This window comes from Bombus affinis, chromosome 5 (genome assembly GCF_024516045.1).
Source record: "Bombus affinis isolate iyBomAffi1 chromosome 5, iyBomAffi1.2, whole genome shotgun sequence".
In the NCBI taxonomy this organism is placed as follows: domain Eukaryota; kingdom Metazoa; phylum Arthropoda; class Insecta; order Hymenoptera; family Apidae; genus Bombus; species Bombus affinis.
In genome coordinates this window covers 969,236-988,106 of record NC_066348.1, presented here as the reverse complement: position 1 = coordinate 988,106, position 18,871 = coordinate 969,236, and the positions used below count along the sequence as shown (strand labels likewise).

General features: G+C 34.8%; 2 protein-coding genes across 7 annotated transcripts in view; one reads left to right on the top strand and one right to left on the bottom strand.

Annotated features, from left to right (window-relative positions):
* Positions 1 to 764: 764 nt before the first annotated feature.
* LOC126916235 (GATOR complex protein WDR24-like) lies at positions 765 to 3,206 on the bottom strand. Of its 2 annotated transcripts, XM_050721791.1 has the most exons (3): positions 2,790 to 2,966; positions 2,671 to 2,706; positions 765 to 2,573 (listed from the first exon to the last, which is right to left on the bottom strand). In XM_050721791.1, the coding sequence occupies exons 1-3, from the start codon at positions 2,820 to 2,822 to the stop codon at positions 2,085 to 2,087; spliced, it is 558 nt and encodes a 185-aa protein (XP_050577748.1). In that variant the 5' UTR covers positions 2,823 to 2,966; the 3' UTR covers positions 765 to 2,084. The 2 variants fall into 2 exon arrangements, with proteins under 2 accessions (XP_050577748.1, XP_050577747.1); XM_050721790.1 differs by having other exon boundaries at positions 2,671 to 3,206.
* A 423-nt stretch (positions 3,207 to 3,629) lies between these two features.
* The window catches only part of LOC126916221 (formin-like protein), a 32,313-nt gene continuing 17,071 nt past the window's right edge, over positions 3,630 to 18,871 (top strand). The window contains exon 1 of one of the 5 annotated variants that reach the window (XM_050721749.1): positions 3,630 to 4,253. In XM_050721749.1, the coding sequence (XP_050577706.1) occupies positions 4,035 to 4,253 (219 nt within the window). In that variant the 5' untranslated portion in view covers positions 3,630 to 4,034. The remainder of the gene's footprint in view (positions 4,254 to 18,871) is intronic. The other 4 variants (XM_050721744.1, XM_050721745.1, XM_050721747.1 and 1 more) reach the window with 4 other exon arrangements.

Here is an 18,871-nt window from a genome sequence, read left to right as displayed (position 1 = left end):
ACAATGTTAAATTGTGATAAACATTCAAGGTCACTGATATGTCTGTATTCTACATAAGTTCATATCCACGCTACATGCACTATAAACCACGTAGATAACATCAAGTCACATAAAGTTGTACAGACATACACTATGATCCCAAGAACTGCATCAAATTATAACTCTTTTCGAAGTAAAAATAAAAAAATAAGAATAAAAGTAAAAAGTTTTTTCTTCGTGAAAGCTTTATTCGTACACTATACTGCATTTATGTACAATGCAATTGTAATATTATTTAAACAACAACATTTTCTATCTGCATTAATTATAAATGTAAACATTTTGAGGTTTCATCATAATTTCTCTACTTTCTTTTCAAGAAGCTACATACGGTACTAATCTGATATAACATATTGCAATTTATTTTTATCAACGATAAAGTTTTTTGTTACATGAGAAAGTAAAAAATAAGCTCTAAAAAGCGGAGCAAAAACTTGGTTTCTAAGAAATATATAACTCATATTGATTACTTCGATACACGATCAATTATTCATACACCTATACGATCTTATTTGCCATTGTATTATAGCATTACCTTCAATACTACAAGGTTAGAGATCTAAGGTCGTTCGATTGGATTAATTATCGAAGTTTCTTTTATCTCCGTGGTTACCGTTAAGTGTCATAAATTCATTAAAAACAGACATGAGAAAAAACCGGTTCATTTTTGTATTATCTACACGGACAAATAAAAATAGTAGCAGAAAGAAATAAATAATCACTACTATTTATATAATTTAATTATATTTATGTACAATTTTCTGTGATACACATTACTCATACAATTAATATTTGACATCAATTACATCCTTTGCACAATCATATAAAATCACAATTTGAAGAAATAAACAGGAATTTCTTAAATTATGTAAATTTTTGTACCAGATCATCATTTGTACATTACGTTAGCATGTTAATCAAACATATAGGACACCTTTGTCACCTTCTATGCTTCATTGCTCGTTAAAACATGCTATCAAAATGTATGAAGTCTGGAAATAAACAATTTTTTGTGTATTTTTCTTTTTCTACGATAACAATTATACAAATTTAATACCCTATCACTTCATCGTTTTAATTTTATAAATGTTTTTATATTTCATGTTAGTACGTTCTCTTTAATTCAAAATGCAATTAAAGTGTATGTTAATTTGCTACTTAAAGAATTTTAACAAAAATAAACAACTGATTATGATTTAAATTAAAAATAATACAATATGTATAAACGCATTGTTATTTATATAACTAAAGATTTAAGATTAATGTCATATATGTCTGCACATGATTTATGGTTATTTAATTCTACATTTGTGAACAACACATTTTATTTACTACATGTATGTTACAACATTCTTAATCCTTTGTATATTTCTGTTTTGTTGTGAGAAGTACTAATAGACATATATGTGGCTTAACAAATTCAAATCGACTGATAATCCTCATCCAAAAATGTTCAGAGATGCAAACATTCTTTTACATAATTACTAATTGCTTAGATTTGGTAATAATAATACCATAATTACTAATTGATTGATAAAATCAATTTATAAGTCTAATTCATACTATAGCTTCTTCGCTATGTCTTCAAATTCTCTTCCTGACTTAATCTATTAAATTGGTATTTAATGTTCCCTCATGTCCCATATGTACTTCCTTTTTAGTATACACTAAAGAATTGCACATGTATAATTTTTTTCACATGAAATACATTCATTCTTTTACACAGCCTTTTTGTGAAAATATAATTTAAAAGATAATTTCAATACATTGTATTTTGCATATAGATATGCCTCTGCGATAAAGTTATTTCCAAACCGGAGAAAGAGTTCACATTACTAAAACGTTAATTTCTTTTTTTTAACTATATACTAGAATATTAATCAAAAAATTTGAAACTGATGTTTCATAGATTTAGATAATATCTAAATATAATTGAATTGTTACATTATTATATATTATACATCTATATGTAGAATATGAAATGTATCATGCACCAAAACAAAGAATTATTATTCTTCTTAAGCGCATTTTATTCTTTGTTACTCTTATTTGAGATCTTGAATAATATTCATCTTTGATGAACAAATGTCGTTAATATTACTAACGTTATTTTCATTGAGAATGCCTTCATTAACACTATCGTCATTATTATTGCAAACATTGTCATTTTTTGATTCTTGACTAAATTTTACACTGTCGACTTTTAAATCTATTGAACTCTCTGTTCTTGATACATTACTAATATCTGTATCATCTAATCCAAATTTCCCATCTATAGAAGATTCACTCTTAGATTCTGGACTACAGTAAGAATTGTCAATGCTTGATGTAGATTTAGATTCAGAATACGATTCTGTATGTACATAAGCTAATTGCGGCGATAATGACAATACAATTTTAGATGATTCATTCCCGATTGCTTCTTTATCCTTCATTAACTTCTTTGTTAATTCCGCCCAAGGATCTTCCAAAAAAGATTTCAAATCTATATAACGTGATATGTCATTCTGTCTACGCGTATCCTTGTGGAAACCCTTAAAATAAAAACAATACTTGTTAATGACTATAGCTTAGTAAGCATAGAAGTGATTATTGAAATTGTATTTACTTGTATTTATTATTCCTAGTTACCTTTTTCTGACCATAAAAGAGTTGTTTACCAGGTAGCTTGTAAGGAGAGTATGAATTATTGAAATTTAACTTTGGAGTTGAATAATAATTATTCCGGTAATGGTTAAATCTACCACTACCTGAATTACAATGATTATGACTTTCAAAACCATGCCAATTATTATTGAACTTTTTATATTCTGATACTGGTGTACTATTATTTAAAGGAATAAAATCATCTCCAGAATATCCTTGACCACTATTTGATGAAGTATACTGATAACTATCACTTTTACGACAATTATAATCTGTTCTACTTCTATAGTGATTTGATTTCCAATTATAACTCTGTTTTTCTTTACTACTACATGGCGTATTTAGAGGAGACTTTCTCATTTTGAAATTCTTCGTTACACTATACCACTGTTTCGTAGAATCTACAAATATTTACAAATAATATTTTCTATAAATCAATATACTAATACACCATCATATTATTTACTGTAAGAGACGCTACCAAATGACCAATCGATCTATCGGCCAAATGGCGGATGTTAAACATCGATCTATCGATAGTCTAAATTTAAGATATGCAATATAATTTTCAAATTTTATTTAAATATCGCTGTTAATATTTTCTCTCATATCATTTAATCATAATTAATTGAAATATATCATAATTAATTGAAATATATATTATATATATATTAAAAAATTTACATCGCTACTTCATTGCATTATCGTACTTAAAAAGATTTTTTCACTTTTAGTTCATGTTTAATTTTATTTAATTTTACACGATTTCAATTATTTCTATTATTAATAACAAATAATTTCCGCCAAAATAAATTCTTAACTACTCTTTTCTTTACAATCTACAGGTAGTATGTGCTTCCATCTGCGACGAAATAATCAACAACATCACGGTTACCAACCGCATAATACAATTCTACCAGAAATTCTCGCGCCGGCACAGGTGGCACAACCGCGAGACACGACGCATGTGTAATGGCCAATGGCGTTGTCATATGGTGGTGTCAGAGAGTAGGAAGACCGCCGCAGATGCAGCGAATGCTTCGTCTAGTGTAGGCAGAGGAGTGTTAGGTCATGCTTTAGTTCGCGCACGTTCGTGAGAGTTTCTATCCACAATGGACGGCTTGATACCTGTTGCACGACCCGGCGCGGACCGGTTCGAGTCGTTCACGTATCGACGTCTCTCGTAATACAGAGAAAAGTGATTTACATTCGAGCGAGGATGCACTGCCGCGATCATCATTGTTGACGTTTCTCGTGGTGTGACAGTACTGGCCACCACCGTTGCCGTGTGTCACGATTTTCGCGTGCGAAAACACCGGAGGATATATTAGGCCACGACTGTGAAAACAATGGGAATCGTGCAGAGCCGTACCGGCGAAAGCGATGGCGGTGTGCGTGAGGTGTTTATCGGTGGTATCAAGGGCGGCACGCCTCTTCAATCCTGTCAACCTAGCCTCGGCATGGGAAGTTTGGGTGGACCACACGCACGGAGTGGCAGCGTCCGTGGCGCGCCAAGGCAACCGATGCCCGACGCTATGGAACTCGAAAGGCGCTTTACCAAAGTGCTGGTGAGTCAAACACTAGCTATATGTATGCTTCTCCTTTTTTTTTTCAGATCCTCTTAGAGCCCCTAGGTTTCGTATCGAACGTGTGTCTGGTGAATTAGATTCGATAGCTTCGAATGAATCATTCTGCGACGAAATCGTAGAACTGTCAATACCAATGCTGGTATTTTTGAGTTTCTCGGAATCTACTCCAACTCCATCTTTCGTAAATCTTGGAATTTTATCGTCTGTATACAGAATTAGTATCCAACTTCTTAAAAAAAGTAACTAAAATTCCAAAGGTTTCTCGTAAACAAATGAGATAACAGATGAATAATCGTAAATCCCAAAGTAAATGTTAAAAAATATTTCTAACGTCATCGCGTTTCGGTATTTTTCAATGTATGGAGTTGATCAGAGTTTGGCTTCTGAATTCGATAGAGAAATGATATTATCTTTGCATAGTATAGACGTATTGATATAATGTTCTTAACGACACACAATCTCCTAAAAAATTACAATTTGATTGTTATTTCGTTTCGTTTTCAATCATTTTCATAGAATATACGTTGCTCTAAATATAATTCTTGAAATTAATCATGTTATTTATAAGAAACGTCTTTCACAGAAGACAGATGCAGTTATTCTTGAACAGTTGTTATGTTTACGTTTCTTTTATTTCTAAAGATAGTATTGTCCGTATTCATTAAGATGCACAAATGTATTCGATAATTCAGAGAAATATACGTCGGTGTGCATACAAACGACGCTCGCCGAGCTGTCTTTCGAAACACTATACAAGTTCCATTTGCGTCGACGTACGTGAACGCTCGTATGTAATAGGATATTAATTGAATTACTTTGATCGACTATAAAACGTGTGATGTGGCTCACTGACTCTCGAATTGTCTAGTTTACGATAATAGACATCTGAAGTCCCTCCATACGTAAACGTATATAAGCATTAACTAACAAGAGTATTCGAACACTTCTACGAGTATATTATGTGTGTTATACGAAACATTTTGCAATTTCTTTAGTATGATACTCGACTGTCGTGATTATATTGGCGTAGTTCAAAACAAATTTAAATATGTAGATAGAAATTACAAGATATTTAATGCAAGAGTGTATCTCACATATATCACTGAAGAATTTAAGCAGTCAATTACTACATTAATAAAGCTCCAGTCACGGTATCCAGTCAGACCGCTTCTAACACTTGCCACGGCAGTCGCGTAGAAATGTTTTATATCCATATACATAAAAGTTTTCAATGAACTACTGTAACTAATAAATACAATCAGTAGATGAAAAGGGATAAAAGAAGTTGGACAGATCTGGGTTGAGTCTGACGTGCTTTGCGCATACTTTCTATGCGTACTACGTTGACGTAAGAACAGCAGAATCATTTTTATCTTTACTATCCTCGAGGTGTAATATAAGTAACATGCTGATCGGTATCAACACGTGTGGCCCGTAATATATAGCTACTAATACTTGAACTCGAGTGAACTTATGACAGTGGTTCTCCCAGCTCTGTGTATCTGCATTGCAGTTAAATTCGACTTTAAAATGATAGAATGAGAATTGCAGCGAGAGAGCGAGTTGGCTTATTGTAGAAATGAAAAGAGAAATATTTTCTGTATCGTTAAATACGTTTTTCCAGCAATTTATTGTTAGGGTAGTCGGGTTGTTGTGTAATCTCTTCAAAGGCATATTACTATTCTCTGCTGTTAAAATTTATTGCTTACGCGAGAGCCACTGATTTTTTCGTTGGTATGAAATGTCGAGAGCTCGAAGGCAAAAGTTCATACGGCGCGAAAGAGAGATGTACAAATGAGAAAGAGTAAAAAGATGCACGCCTACGTAGAAGCGGCTCTCACCAAATAAGATTCGATTGTGCATCGGAACGACCATCGCAACGACTACGAACATACCATAAACAAAGAGACCCCTTTACGGTTCGCGGTCATCCGATTCGCTATCTTTCTATATGTCTAGTAGTCTCGTCATCTTGGCATTTAACCTCAGAGATTTTACTTCTTAATATCGATAATATATCTCGACGATTTTGATATTATAAATGCCTTTCGTTGTATTCGTTCGATAACTTGTACATAATATGTTTTATACTATGCTCTATTGTACAATTTACGAATTATATCAAATTACGAATTGGATATTTCATTGATACATTTAAGAAAGATGATATTTCCCATTGCTGATACAATATCATCGTCGGTGATTCTTAGATTATCTATATATTTAATAAATTTTAAACGTCGAATTTATGATCTGAAATGCAATAATTCCATTTCGCGAAATTTATTTCATATTTCGCAACGATCCAGTGAAATAATAAACCACTTGTTCAGCAAAAAATACGTTGATACCGCTTTGAAATTATGTATCACGATTTCATTGGTGGTAGATGCACCGTAGTAGATGAATAAAAGAATACTCCGCTGCCGTTCGCTAGAAAATATAATGAGAAATTTCAAATCTACACAATGTTGCGATGCTAACGATCTTTTGATAGTTTGATAATGTTGCTTAAAATAATCGTGGGATTTCGTTCCATTATAGATGCTTGTCCATGAGTCATCGGTAGTTAGTCGTGCATCGTGTAGAAACTGCGGTTTGACTCACGAGAATCGTTCCAGGGCCACGCGAAAGTTTTCCTTGGTCTATCCGTGTCTCCCATTCTAGGAGCGGAAATTCAATATAAGTATATACTCCCTGTAACCTCTGTTCTACTTGCTGCTCGCACCGCGATTACAGATTCTATCTGCTTTAGAATATTCAGGACTGTAGTATCTTTCTAACTCTTATCTTTTTTTCTTATTAATTGCGCCGCAGTCCTCGAGCTTCTATATATAAACTGTGTTTAAACTTACCGAGGTACCAACAATATTTACCAATAATTACTCCCTTTACGGTATTAATATCATATCGTATTAGACGAAATTGCAGAACAACTTTTCGACAGATTCATTAGTAATTAGGAATACGTATTTTTATTAGCGACCATTATTGAATAGTTCGGAGTTGTTTGGGCAATGCCAATCTATCGAACGTGCAGCTACGAGCCAGCAAAGTGAAAGGCAAATTAAGTATTACAACGTACAAATTGCCGCACTAGTCTTTTTTCGGTTTTTTCATCATTCTCTTGTTCGAAGCTATGGTATATGCTCCTTTACTTATGAAGTAACAGATTGAATCAAATGTTAAACCAAAAATTGTCCATCATTTGTAAAATCGTTCGATTAATTTTCCAACTTGCACTCGATCCTGCATCATCTCTGAAGGATTAGCCTGATCGAGCGTAGACTTACTAACGTATAGAAGAGATACGTAGTACCTGGTTGCTTGATAGCAGAAGCACGATCCTGTAAGGTTCCTGCTGAACACGGGAATCCTCAACATTCTTACAACCAAGGCAAAACCTGACTGACCGACGCCCACTCTTTCTTCATCTTCCTCTTCCTTTTTTGCTCTGCTTGCAACAGCAACGTATCTCTCTCCTTTGCTTTCTGTGTCTCAGTGTGACAGTACGTCTGGAACTCTGCCAAACAAAATGGACAATTGTTCGCACCCAGTATTTTCTTCCTTCCGAGACATTACAGGTCCTTGTGAAAATTCTCTTTCCTTTTTATCGCCATCCTATACGGCCAAGTATACCAGAACAATTAATTGGTTTCAGATCCTTTTTCGTAGCATCAGTTCAGATAACTTAAATCCCTATTATACCTATACAGTTATGCTTGATTGTAGAGTAGATCTAGATCAACTAAATTTTAACGTATTTTATTTCTACTCGTAAAAGCTAAAATTTTTTTACAATTTAGACTTAAAACAAATCAAATAACAGTAATTAAACGAATTAAGCTATAGAACACGACATGGATGTGACGAAATTTTCATGGCGTTTTACGAAAAACACGCGCAACTTGTTGTTAAACGGTCGATAAATCTCGTCAATTTCTTTCGGTAAGCGTTATCGGTTGCTATCATCGATCGTATCTCAGGATCAATGGAATCGCTGAATACGCGTTTAGCTACGCTCGAGTGCAGTTATACGCTTGCTAAAGAATCGGATCGGAAATGTGAAAAAAGTCAACGTCGATAACGCGACTCTCCGAAGCTAAACAATACTGTCCAAAGGGCCGCCTTCTGTCTGAAAATATCCACAGGAAAAGATAAAACCGGCGTTTCTATATATAGAGGGGTCTTGGAACAGTGCTTCTCATGCGGGTCCATCTTCGACGATAAATTAAGACCATTCAGAAAAATCACATCCAATATTTAACTACAGTAATTTAACTCTCGTGAGTTAAAGAACTCGCTAAGAACAGGTTACTGCCTTTATGTTATTACATCGCAAGATATTTAGGAGGTATAAGTACATATTTCGCAGAGATCGCAAAAGTATTTAAATAGTCGATCATCCATTAGCTGTATTGATAAACCTCATATTCAGTGGGACCATATTCAACGCTTATTATATGCTTAAGACGGCTATGCATGCCGCATACTAATATTTATTATAAACATATGTACGTATATTGTAAATTTCTAAATATTTTATATAACACATACGATATCAAATATTTTCGTGAGTATTTTCAATGTAGATGTAGAATTTTATTAAACTTGCTTTAGATCGTAAACGGTAAATTTTATATTTTTATACAAACGTACAGAATTTATTAATCGTGGAACGTTAAACATGAATACGCAAACATCCGCTGTCAACTATGTATTCGTAAAAATATAAAAGCCAAACGTTTCCTGACAGCGACGAGATTAACACGCGAACATTGAGATCGATAGAGCGTAGATCGGATCCAGAGGAAAAATTGTTGTTACGGTTACGTAACCGTCGGAAGACACGAAAGCGACGAAGAAATGCTTTCACTATCGACAGACTGGAAAACGCGTCAGCAGCGGCGTATTTTTAACACGAATCGTCGGCAGACAGCTTTGTGCAATTTGTACGGCTGAATTAAGCCGACTGCTTGCGAGCATGCACTCGTGTGTGCATGTGTACGCATATACCCGACGCGACGTGCGTGATGTACCATATACACAATACACACATATCGCATATCGTAGTATGCATATACACGTCTCTGTGTCGCGGGATTGAGACGTTCGCGCCTGTTCCGTAGCTCCCGCCACTGCGTCTTTCATAGCGGACCAAATGTCCTTCGAATTGTCATTCCGACAACGCAAACAGGATGTTCAAACGATACACGGTAATTTTGTGATTTTGCGATTCCTCCATCGTCTAATACAGGTGTGACGAGATGGGCGGCACGATTGGACAGGAGACGATTCATTGATGAATGAAACGAAAATATAGAATAACATCATTTTACATTATTTTACAGCGAACGAATAAAATATTGACATATAAGGTTTTTTGCCAAAAAACTTCTCCATTTGTCTGATATTTAGTAGAAGAAGAGATGTAACCAGAAGGAAGAATCAGAGTTTGAGAATACTTTTATCGTACTTGTATTTGTTCGACTGCGTAAGTTGTACACTGTAGGACCGTGCAATATGCTAATGTCGCCTGTTTCATTAAGAAGTACGTATAAAGTAGCAGCGTGTTATAACGAACCGCACATGTAGGTAGTAACATCAAGAAAGGAAGAAAATTATTGGAACGTCGTAATACTCGTCCGTTTACTCTTTTCACTTTCGTATGCATAATACGAAACACAATCTGCCACTCGAGACTGTGTGGAGATCACGTGTTTCATGAAAGCGAGGAAGAACTCGTCTGACTGGCACGTTTATCGTATAATTACCCATTCGTAGCTCGATGCTAATATTTATTACGATAAAATTTGTATCTCGTTAATCAGAAAAAAGAGAGAGAAAAAAAATGTTCTTCTTACGATGCTACAATAATCCTATTTTTAGGAAACTTTGCACTCTGGTTATTCACATAACAGAGTTATAAAGCGTGACGTGAAAGTTTCCTGAAGAGTAAAACTAATTTTTCCAGTGTGATTGTGAATATACGTGATCGAATGTATCTATACAAAGACAATTGCACAAAAATTGAAAATGAAACTAATTACTCGTATTACTTTTCGAATAATTATCTCAAAGAAACATCTATTCGAAATAATTGGAATAATGTCGAAGTTTACAACATCGAGCGTTCTACGAGTAATAATAATTTGGAGTTAACGATCTTGTCGATCTAGTTTAAAACACACTAACGCTAACATGCAGTATTGTGCGTATGGAATCTCAGGTGAGACCAGACCGTTAACACCATTCATCTGACATCTCTGTAAAAGTAGACAAAGGAGAGTAGTAGCAGAGCACACATCACGAAATGGCCCATGGCCAAATGGTGTGCACGTGCGAATAGAGCTATTTCTGCAGCATAAATAAAGGTTCCTCTACCTCTTTATGTATGTATGTAAGTACGTATGAGACATGTCGCTGCCGGTGGCGCCTAAACTTTGACCGTGAACTAGCGGTTATTGGTCTATTAAATGAGAGAAAGAATCACGTTGGTTCTTTGTTTAGTGTCTCTTTTATCATATTACCGAAAACTTTGCTGTACGTCTTGTACTCTAATAAATAGAATGCGAATGTTCATGTTCAGGTATTTATGAGAAATGTATATTTATACGCAAAAGCGTGCAAAGCATGGAAAGTAAGGTATTCGTTTAATAGATGAATATCATTCAAGATATTTTTTCCTCGACGATTATTCAAACAACGATTATTTTACCAATTAATATACATTACGTATAAAATGTTGGATTTCTAATGATCTGGAATGATTCGATGGTCCTACGTATATTTATTTTCAAAACATAAATTGCTTATCAGACTGATGCACATATGTAGGCGTTATTACGCGTTCATACGATATATCATAAAGAATACAGCAGGAGGGCAGATGTGCACCGTAATCGCAGGAAGACGATCGTTGTTAGAAAGCTTCTCTGCATTTGCAATCTTGACGAAGAACAATTGCTCTTTGAATTTCTCATAAAGCTTAGACATATCGTGTAGGTGTTCTCCTGTCTTATGTCACTGTTAAATGATTCCGAAATTTCTTTGCTACTAATATATAAATTTAAATCCTGCGCTTTCATATTAAGCAGAATAAAATTAAGGAACTTACGTTTAAGCAAAATTTTTCTAAACTCAATGTATTGGAAAGTGTATCTGGGAAACCAGACTGCACTTACTCCCTTTTTCGCATAATCGTACTTGTATATGCATATACGTGCATATACATGGAGACTTGTACATATGTAACTGTGAAAGCTCCCCTCGTGTCGCTATCTTCTTCGTTTGCGTTTACTTTCGATCCGGCTTTTACCTTTTATGATATTTTCTCTTCTTTTTCATCTCTTCAATAATATCTTCCCATTTTCTTTTTATTTATTATCAGCTATCTTCTTTGTCCTTTTTCTATATTTCTTCTTTCTTTCACTTTTATAAAATTAAAGCGAGTTTCCTCTTTTCTCCTTTCTTTCAGCCCTTGTCAGCACTTCTGTTTCACTAGCATTTTTTCCTTTATAGTTTACTCGCTCGTTCGACAGTCAGTGGGTTCATCTTTTGAACATAAAAGATGTAGTTGCCGTCTTTCTCGCTCATCCCAGTTCCTTTTCACATTCTCTCCTCGTCCTATCCCTTTATCGTCGTTTTACATCTTCTTCCCAGCTTCTCTATCGGCTATACGTATACGTATGTATATTATCGTACATGGGTTTATTCAACGGTAACGTGGGTGAGGGTGTCGGCTTGTTAGTTGGACGACTGCCACAGCAGAGAATCCTAGGTGTGTCACTAACCGGTGTACACTGCGACACAATCCTACTACCACAGTTATCCCACGTTTTTATCGTTCATGGAGCGTTTTATATTCTGAGGTTGTTTTGTACGAAGAAAGCACGCGACCATCTTTATTCCGTCTCAGTGAGTATCGGGAAAAATAATCGATTCGTTGGCCCACAATCACGTATCCGTGTTCTTTTCTATTTTCTGACTTTTATTTTGATATAACAGTTAGAAAAAGGAACAACTTGTTCGATTGAAAAGTTTGAGTCTTTTATCAGCCATGAGATGGCCCTTATACCTGTGCTAAGTGTACGTTGAAATGAAATCTAAATTAACATCGTTTATCTTATAAAACATATTACTGCATTCTATAGAAATTTATAAAACACACACAGTTATAATAGTATAGTTTTGTAGTTCAAATAAAAAATGAGAAAAAAACAATTTCACAAAATAAAATTCAAGCAACTGTAGGTAAAAATGAATTCTTCATTTGGCGTAATAATATGGACAAAAGGTAGTATCATAGAGTAAAAATCGTGCACGATAATTAAGAGTAGAAATCACGCCTCCGGAAGCATAAATAAAAATCGGGTATTTTATACTTGGGCTACACGAGGGTTTAATCATTTTCACGGCTCATGGACCAACACGAAGGCAATGTTTTGTACCTGGGGTGCATCCCTGGTAACGAGGCTGGCTCCGTACGGTCTATGCACCCTTCTTTTACCCTCGCTTCACCCTCGTCTGGTCATGTTCGGCTGCGCATATGCGTTTCCACGTTCCCTCCTATCCACGTCGTCGTCGTCAGGGGCCATAACCTCCCCTAACTTTCGATTCTCCTTGAAGTTCAGCGATCCCAAGAGGGTACATTCGAAATCCATTCTACGACTATCCATTTTATACGCGTGCAGCTTCTCAAATTGCTGAGTTTATTTCCTTTAAATCTGCGATTCGTAGATTATACTATATATATTTTATATCGTTTAATTTACGTATTTATGATCCTAAAAGAGAATATCTAAAGTATTATCTTTATTTGACTTGTTGTGACCATAAAATCACTATTGTGGATGACTCAAGTCTTCTGCACAGTACCGTATAGTATTAGACATTGAGAGGATACAATTGTTATTCATTTGAATTCAGATCGATGGATTTATTCATTTTTTGTTATTCAAACTGATTACTTCACTTTAGCAAGGTATACTTCATGGAAATATACTATTGATGATGATACTGATGGAATAAGTGCAAATTCATAGATCTCTTCGTATGTCTTTTATATTCCGCCGCAATGACTCAGCTGAATGCTTCTGCAGCGGTCGGTTAACGCGTGTTAAGTCTCTAATTATCGCATCTGACCGGATCATTAGTTGCGTGAAAGTCGGTTACCATTTTTAACGCAACGTTTGTATCTGGAACGCGTGAAATTTTAGTGTGTTACGAAGTATTTGTATTCGTTTCGTTACGTTTGGAGAGATGAGAAAGAAATCCATTTTTCTAGCAAAGAATTAATATTAATTACTGTAATAACGAATAAGAAAAAGACATGCATGTATATTCGTCCATAGCAAGGATGGATGGATTAAAACCGGTAACTGAATGAAAACATCCGTCAGATAGATACACATCAGTTACACATACAATAATTAATTTAAGGATATGGTTTATGTTAGTAAAGAGAATTGTTGATTCTACTGGATTCTTTCGATCACTTTCCACTCAATATTTTTCTAACATTAACAAATATTTCAAGTTTAAAAGTTTATAAAAAGAAGCAAACATAGCTGAAAAATATACGTGAAAAATTGTGCTCTTACTCGTATAAAAAGTCGATGAATTATATCTTTCAATTTTTCATTGAAAGCACTAAATATCGCCCTACGACATATACATACATCGTTCGATAATTCTAAATTCTACTCGTCTCGCGAAATATAATTCTGTCGCGCCCTGCAGAAATATGGAACATATCAAAAGGATTTTACGAGTCATATCCATGCTGGACGATGAGTAAACCGACTGAATTGTTGAAACTGTTTTGTTCGTGTTTGGGTAAAGAAAGTAAAGGAGGACAAAGTATAAACGTAAACATCGACAACTAACGAGATTAAATGAGAGAGAAAATAAAAATAAAAATGATTCAGAAAATGAGAGACAGCAAAGACAGACACAATGGGTACAGTAAGTAGTAGATAAAGGGTTAATAATGAATAAGAGGAAAAAAGACACGTAATCGTGCGTGAATTTGCAAGATGATGTCACTATGTACCGTCGGCACGAGTGCGTGTGACGCTATCATTTAATTTTAGACGACGCTCTCTCATTCAACTCTACGGGACTTTGATATTTTCGAGACCAGTTAACGATACAGTCAATCGTTCTATTCGAATCTATTTCAATATGATTTATTAGGCATTGTTATTTGTAAATCATAGTATCACGTGTATACTTTTATACAAATTATTAAAACGAATTATCGATAGGCAAACTTCAAAACAATATATTTTTATTGTAAGTAAAATTCACTTTATTTGAAGCGTATGTCAATTCAGATTAGGTTCGTAAATTAAAACATACAAACACGTGTAATTTAGGTAATTTAGGTTAGGCATTCATTTCCTTGAAAGATTATTAGGCGCGATTGTTATAATACCCTCCCATGGGTTAGCATCCCAACCCAAAATTTGCTAATTAGGCTTTATGGTTGTCTAGCGTTGCCACTCGAATTTCACATTGGCCAATGTATACGCGCAAACATTGCTCCATTTATTCTAACATTTATTAGTGCCGATCGTAGTATTGCAATCGAATGTGCTTTAACACGCTTGCCACTGACTTTCTCCAATCTTTCTGGATCGTGAGAATTTTATCTGATCCGGAGAATCAGATATCAGCTCACGTCAGGTATCATGCCGTGCAAAATTGCAAATAATGTACGTTCAAAGAATAAGGTTACGTCTTTACTGTTGTAAATAATTTTTATTAGAGAGCTCGGCACAATTGGGTTTGAAGTTTCAAGTAAGAGGAACTAAAAGTTAAATATATTTTGAGCGGATGATGATCAGTTATCAATAGCTCAAACGGAAGTATAATGCTTCCTTCTGTGATTCAGCAAGAGTTATCAGTGACTTTAAAAAAAATATGTTAATCGCAAATGTCAAATATGTTATCTCCAATTTCACATAGTAGAATTTTCACTGAATTACGCATGATCAATCAAACGACTGCATATAAAAAGAATAATAGTGATTTTCCCATTTTACTGATTTGATGAACTAATAAGAGCAAAAACAGTCAGTATTATTCGTTTGGAACGTTATTTCAATTTTTAAATGAATTATACAGACTTTCAGCTTTAGTTTTACTGCGTTTAGACATTGGGATGGTCTGTTTTCAGTTGCTGGTTGAACATTACTCGTCTGAAAACGGAGGTTCTGTGAGTTAGTTTCTCTTGTTAGCTGATTCGAAGGTCAGTGTCTGTGTAACGAGCAGAAGCTTGTAACCCCGACGAAGTCAGCAATAAAAATTATTTTTGGTTCCTGTACTGTTAGACTGTTATTTTATTGGCGCAAAAAATAACGTAATATCAGCGTAGTAACACGATGTAGTATAGAACTTTTATTATTATCTTAATGCTGTATTTGATTCGAATGAAATTACTCGATAAAATTGTTCAAAAATTATTTATTTATTCTAAATTTTTAATAAAAAATTTTAATATATAAAATTAAAATTTTTAATATATATATTCTTTTAATCGAGGATACTCGTATCGCCAACTGTGGTATCCGGGAGGACCAACGATCAAGAAAGTACGAAATGAACATTCTATTCTCGGTGTATCCGGACTGTACGGAAGCGGCATTTCCTTAATAGTGGCCCAACTTCCAAGAATAATTTGTCGTGGAATTATTTCATTCTTAGTTTTCTTCTGTTGGTTGCTAATGCGTGTCACGTTTCGTATAGTAACGAATACCGTTCGTGCGATTTCGTTATGCCATATATGAATCATGACTTCAAAGCTGCATTTAAAATATCGAACGATAGTATTTATCTTGCGTATATGTATATGAACCAACGCTAAATAAAAATATTATATGACTGAATCTAAAAAAAAGTATGGGCAACCACGACTCTTCTTTTATGCTGCAGTATGTTGTTGATTCAGTGCTAATTGAATTAATTTTGAAGAATAAAATATAACGATTTGTTATTTGATGTGTCTATGCTCTTTTATCACCGCAATCCCAGAACTCTATTCGCTGTACGTGTACATTCCTGTACTTACAATTTGGGGTAAGAGAGAATTGAGCGAAAGTGTCGAAAATATTCGATAATATACATAATATATATAAATATTTTGCATTCTGATAAGTTTATTCTTGCACGTTATATAATAAGAATAAGAACTAATTTGTAATTCTTACTTAACCATATAAATTAAAATCCGTATATTATAAACGAAGCGTGTCGATAACGTTCCAAGTTATAATTTCTATGAGAAAGAAAAACAAGTTTGCGCAAGACACTCGTATGAAAAAGGAGAAGAATAGATATACGAGCGTGTGGGGCTTTTTACGTCATCTTGTTGGTAACAAGGAAACTTGACGCGGCCGCGAAAGTATGTACATTATAATCGCGTGTATAGTTAAGTGCATGTGCATCGTGCGCAAAGTTTGGCCGAGATAGTTGCAATGATTTTAATTCATTACGTAAATCACGTTTTTATAATGTTTTTCAAAATATTTAATATCTATTGTTGTACTGTTTGATGTTGATGATTCATATCATACATGTTAAGCTAGATATTTGCTATCAAACATATGTATATTGAACTAAAGATAAACGTCTGCCACTAAAAATGTTTCTTCTGCACATTAACTACCTTTACATTGCGATTTAGTGTATTCAAACGACTGAAACGCGGTGCAAACGTTACACAAGCAGAGATGGTAAATCGATTAAGCACGTAAGCTAATAAATCGATTTAGAAGGAAGCAGAATCAACTAAATAATATGTATCAATAATATAAACGTGCAAACATTTATCATTTCTGGAAGAGAAATATCTTCTTGAGGATGAATTATTACGTAGTTTTACAGGAATTCCATTTCCTTCGAACCGATTGTATTTCGATTGGTATTCGATAGATTCTATCGTGTCTTTTAAAAAAATTGTTTTTGCGTAACAAAACGCGCTGCATGAGGAAAAAGTGATTGATCAGCAGCTGTGCGGCCCTGTTTCCGAGGCATTTCCATATTTGGAGTTCTATTGCATCAAGATACCGCTTGAGTTACTTTCCGTAATAGGTATTTTATTATACAAATTCTTTGACATTAATGTTTATAAACATCCATTTAACTTTAAGCATTCGTGATGAAAATGTCGCAACACGTATCGATAAATGGAATAATGCGATAACATAGAATTAAACCGGCTTTAATAACCGGTTACACTTGTTCATAAGTAAGAAGTACGAGTAAAACTATAAGTGATAGATACATCATGTTTACAACATTTCAAAATGTTTTGTATTTCATATTTATATAGTTGGATAAAAGGAAAGAAAGCTGCGTCGATACTTAATAAAATATAATTGATGTCAGCACTCTAAAAATATTTATGGCGCGCCACCCACCCATAACGACGACCAATAGAAGGAAAAGAAACGTGGGGTGGAAGAGAAGAGAAACGAACGCTGTGGGCGTGCGCCATACAACTCTAGAGGGATTCTATCATTGCTTCAAGTGCTCCAACTGATTCTCGATCGTGTTCACGGTGCTATATAGATCCCTACGTGTGATGGTGCATCCACGCAATCATACGCGCGAGTATGCACGTACTCGAGTACAAAGTACGCGAGAGTATTGGTACACCACAAAAGGGAGGCTCAACCCTCGCCCCTAGCATCGATTGTTGGATGGGGAGCAACTGGCCAGAGAAACATGGAACCGGCTAACTGCATGAGTCTGCTGAAGGGGACTTTCCGCGATTGATCGCCTTGTGAGAATCCTTTTTTTCTTTATGTCGTCGACCCTACTGACGGTGGTATCACATATCTATGAAGCTTTTATGAGGTACTAATGTAAGGAACGTAGCTCCGTTTCCAACAGTTTTTGCACCACACGATTACACTTCTCTTTTTCTATAGCGGTTTATGAAAGTACTTCAACGTTTAGAAAAAAGCTTTTATTTATGTATTACGCGCGTTTTGCAAGACATTTTAAAAGCGAACTGTTCAACGATACACAATGCATTTTAAGCAAGATTGAGGTAATATTTGTCTAGCAAACTCTGCCCTTTCTAATCTCCACTTCCGGTGACCCTTGACCTGAAAACACACGTTTCATTATTCCAACGCAGCTTTGCGTATAATACCAGGAACTCCGTCTGGACATGTATTTCGCCTTCTGGTTTTTATTAAAAAGAATTAGTCTTTCAACGATCGTACGCTTTTTCTCGGCGAGTATGGTTGGTTCGTCTTGATAGCAGAACTATCTTGAAATTGTATTAGTTTTTAAACAATGTTAGTTCCAAGCTATTATTTTGTAATTATGTATCATGAAAACTTAATCGTTTTGAATGTTTTTTAAAGAATGAAAACAGATTTAAGGATGCCTTAGGGTAGATGGTATTGATTATTGCCAAGGAGGGACTTCTTTTTGATGTGTCACTTCAGATTATCGATTACTTGACTTTTCAACGTTTCCTTGGTTAAGTTGTTTGCTTCTTACAGCGCACTTCGGTAAATATCAAGGGGAACATCTGTATTAAGAGCTTTTAACTCGAACAAAGTAGATGGTAGCTTCTG